Source organism: Trypanosoma grayi (genome assembly GCF_000691245.1).
Source record: "Trypanosoma grayi strain ANR4 Tgr_976_V1, whole genome shotgun sequence".
Taxonomy (NCBI): Eukaryota; Euglenozoa; class Kinetoplastea; order Trypanosomatida; family Trypanosomatidae; genus Trypanosoma; species Trypanosoma grayi.
This window is the reverse complement of record NW_008826595.1, coordinates 2,698-6,211: the sequence shown is the minus strand read 5'-3', so window position 1 is coordinate 6,211 and position 3,514 is coordinate 2,698. Positions and strand designations below refer to the sequence as shown.

At 55.8% G+C, this 3,514-nt stretch overlaps 3 protein-coding genes across 3 annotated transcripts; all 3 read right to left on the bottom strand.

Moving 5' to 3' along the window:
* Nucleotides 1-51: 51 nt before the first annotated feature.
* On the bottom strand, nt 52-1,515 carry DQ04_09761030 (signal recognition particle; the record flags this gene model as incomplete). The annotated part of the gene is made up of 1 exon (XM_009316044.1): nt 52-1,515. The coding sequence occupies one exon, from the start codon at nt 1,513-1,515 to the stop codon at nt 52-54; it is 1,464 nt and encodes a 487-aa protein (XP_009314319.1).
* A 785-nt stretch (nt 1,516-2,300) lies between these two features.
* DQ04_09761020 (mitochondrial translocase subunit) lies at nt 2,301-2,552 on the bottom strand (the record flags this gene model as incomplete). Its single annotated transcript, XM_009316043.1, has 1 exon — nt 2,301-2,552. One exon carries the CDS (start codon nt 2,550-2,552, stop codon nt 2,301-2,303), a length of 252 nt encoding a protein of 83 aa, XP_009314318.1.
* Nucleotides 2,553-2,785: 233 nt separating this feature from the next.
* DQ04_09761010 (hypothetical protein) lies at nt 2,786-3,307 on the bottom strand (the record flags this gene model as incomplete). Its single annotated transcript, XM_009316042.1, has 1 exon — nt 2,786-3,307. One exon carries the CDS (start codon nt 3,305-3,307, stop codon nt 2,786-2,788), a length of 522 nt encoding a protein of 173 aa, XP_009314317.1.
* Nucleotides 3,308-3,514: the final 207 nt, after the last annotated feature.

Sequence of the window (3,514 nt, the reverse complement as noted above, 5' to 3'; positions counted from 1 at the left end):
CTCTCTCTCTCTCACCCTCTTCCTTCTTCCCCACACCTCTTTCCTCAGCACTCACTTCATATTCTGCAGCTGCTTCATCATGTCCTGCAGCCCACCGAGACCGCCAAGCTGTCGCAGCATGTTCGGGTTGAGGGCCTTCGCTAGCTGCGTCATCTGCTGCTGCCCAATGCGCCCAGACAGCATGCTGCCTGGGTCCTGAGTCATGGCTTTGAAGTTCATCTTGCCCATTTTCTTTACAACCTCCTCAAATTTGGAGTAGCTATTAATCAGGTTGTGCACCGCAAGTATGGAGTGACCGCTGCCCCGCGCCACGCGGTGTACACGTGACGGCGTCATCATCTTCTTCACACGTGCGTCGTCAAGTTCCGCGGGGGTCATGCTGTCCATGATGTGGATGAATGACTTTAGCGTCACATCACCGAGCTCTCCCGCGGCGCCGCCGAGCGCCGACATGCCAGGGATCATGTCCATGAGCTTGCTTACGGAGCCCATCTTGAGCACATTCTGCAGGTGCTCGTACATGTCGCGCATCGTGAACTGACCGTCCTGGAAGCGCTTGTACAGCTCGCTATCAGCGTTAATGTTCGCGTCCTTCATGGAGTCCATCAGTGCCCGCATGTCACCCATCCCCAGCATCCGCCTCACAAAGCTCTCCGGCTGGAACAACTCAAAGTCGTCAAAGTGTTCACCGGTGCCAATGAAGATGATGGGACTCTTTGTCATGGCAACTGCCGCTAGTGCACCGCCGCCCTTTGCTTGTCCATCGAGTTTGGTCACAATCACAGAGCCGACCGGCACCTTCTCCTTGAACTGTCGCGCCTGCTCCTGTATGCCCTGCCCGTCCGTTGCGCTCATAACAAAGACAATGTCGTTCGGCTGCACTGTCTCCTGAACCTGCTTCATCTCCTCAAAGAGGGCAGACTCCTGCTTGTGGCGGCCGCTTGTGTCGATGATGATGAGGTCGTACTTCTCCTTCTGCAGCTCCGCCACACCCTCCTTGGCGATAACAACAGGGTCCACCTCTGTTAGTGAGCCGTAGAAACGCACCTTTGCCTTCGTCGCATTCTGACGCAGCTGATCGTAGGCACCAGCGCGGAACGTGTCAGCGCACACAAGCCCAGTCTTAAATCCCTTCCGCTGGAAGTACGCCGCATACTTTGTGCACGACGTCGTCTTGCCGGATCCTTGCAGGCCAACGAACATCACAATGTTCGTCTTACCCTTTACCGGCACAAATGGCTTCACACCAGGGTCGAGGATCTTCTTTATGCCGTTGAACACAGCGTTCTGCAACATCTTGCGCTTGTTCAGCCCAGCCGCCTCCGACGTGATGGCGACCTCCGCACGGATGGTTTGCTGCAGCTCCTTCACCGTCTTCACATGCACGTCGGCCTGCAGCAGAGCGCGTGCGACGTCGTTGAGGAGCTCCTTCACGTCGTCTTCACCCAGCAGGGACTTGGACGACATCTTGGAGATCGCCGCCCCAATCTTCTGCCCGAGCTCCGCCAACACCATCTTTGCTTTCTTCTATTCCTTTTCGGTGTATTCACAGCGTGACCCTAAGAAATTGTTTCTCACACACACACACACACACACACTCAGATACTCGATTTCTCTCACTCCCTGTCCTGCTGCACAGTGAAAGTAGGGAAGGGACACGTGAGAACCTTACAACCTCACAAATGAACAGAATAACGAGAGAAAAAAAGACAGATGTGACCGAATTCTCTTCACACTGTAGCTCGAAGAGAGCAGAGAGCGAGAGAACGTCGGCAACAATATATATATATATATATACTTGCTGTTGTGGTGTCGGGGAAAAACCTCCCAAAAATTCCATGGAGTCGTTCGGTGCGTTCATCCCTCTCCGATTAAATGTGTTACAGCGAATGAGTGAGTAAGAGATGGAAGGGCGGCACTGCACAAGGCTGGCAATCAATCAGCTGCTGCTGCTGCTGCCACTCCATGTGTGCATGCTGGCTGTGAGGAACCTGAACTAAGCACGCTGAGGCTACTGGTGAGCAGTCACAANTTAAATGTGTTACAGCGAATGAGTGAGTAAGAGATGGAAGGGCGGCACTGCACAAGGCTGGCAATCAATCAGCTGCTGCTGCTGCTGCTGCTGCTGCTGCCACTCCATGTGTGCATGCTGGCTGTGAGGAACCTGAACTAAGCACGCTGAGGCTACTGGTGAGCAGTCACAACAAGAAAAATCAAAAAAGGGGAGGTTCGCTGGTTGCAGCGTCAAACCCTCTCTCCTGCCACCACTCACCTTTTGCCGGGTCTGCCCATCACAGCTGTCACTTGCGCTTTTGTGTGGCCTTTTCTTGCTCGTACTTGGTCAAGTTGATGTTAGTGATGACGCCCACCTGGTTGAGCTTCTCCAGACAATTCTTCATGCACCGATACTCCCCCGCGTAGAAGTTGTTCAACCAATAGTGTGAGACACATCGCTCATGACACGTCATACTGTTGGCAAAGTTCATGCGGTCCTCCTGCATCCGCTTCTGCACCTCGAACTCCTCGTTCCAGGCGGCTGAGGTGTGGGCCATTACGTCGCTGTGGCTCCTGGATTAATATGCTTCCCCTTCGCTGCCTCCTAATGCTGAGGCGACAACAACAGCCAAGGAGAGTAAATGAGGTAAGAGAACGGGCAAGAATAAAGCAGTCAAGAAGTACACAGAACATAATGCAACTGTGGGATGATGATGAATTTCTCGATAAGTGCACCCCGCGACGACGACGATGATGGCCATAACCACCACCGGCAATAATTAACAAATGGCTACCCATCACTGAGGGACGAGTCGACACCATTCCGCGCCTCAAAGGACGCGAGAACGTCCGAAACGAACGCCAACACGGCGTACCTGCTGCTCGTCTTCTGCACCCGCGACGCGGATTCCTCAGCGTCGAAGCATAACTGGCGCTCTGTCGTGATGGGAATCGACGCCGCTCCTGCAGCAGGACGCACCCACTCGTCAACGAAGAAGCCATCCACCGCGTCGTAGCAGCCACCACGCTCGGACGCGTACAATCTCGCGTCCCCAACACCACAGCTGGGAGACCGCGATTTGAAGACGCAACCGTCAATCCCCGCGAGCCTGCGCAGCAGCAACTCATCAGCTACACGCGCACTACGCCGCTCCAGCCGTACCCGCAGCCCCGCGCAGTCTGCGCGAATGAGCGTCGTAGGCGAGACCGGCAGGCTACTGCCTTGCGCGGTCACCACGCGGCGGCGCCCGTCACTTGTGTCCCGCACCAGCCGTATCGGAGGCCGCGGCGACGGCATGGCGAGAAGGTCCATCTCAGGGCAGACAGGGAGACACTCAACAAAGCGGTGCTCACGCCACAAACAGTCGAGAAGAAACCCAGTGGGCGTTCGGCGATCCACAGGCGGTGCGCAACACGTCCCACGATACGTCACACGGTGGCCAAGCAGACACGCGCTGACAAGGATCGTCGGCCGCGCCCCACCTGCTGTCGCCGCTCCTGTAGAAGCAGGGCGGGCTCG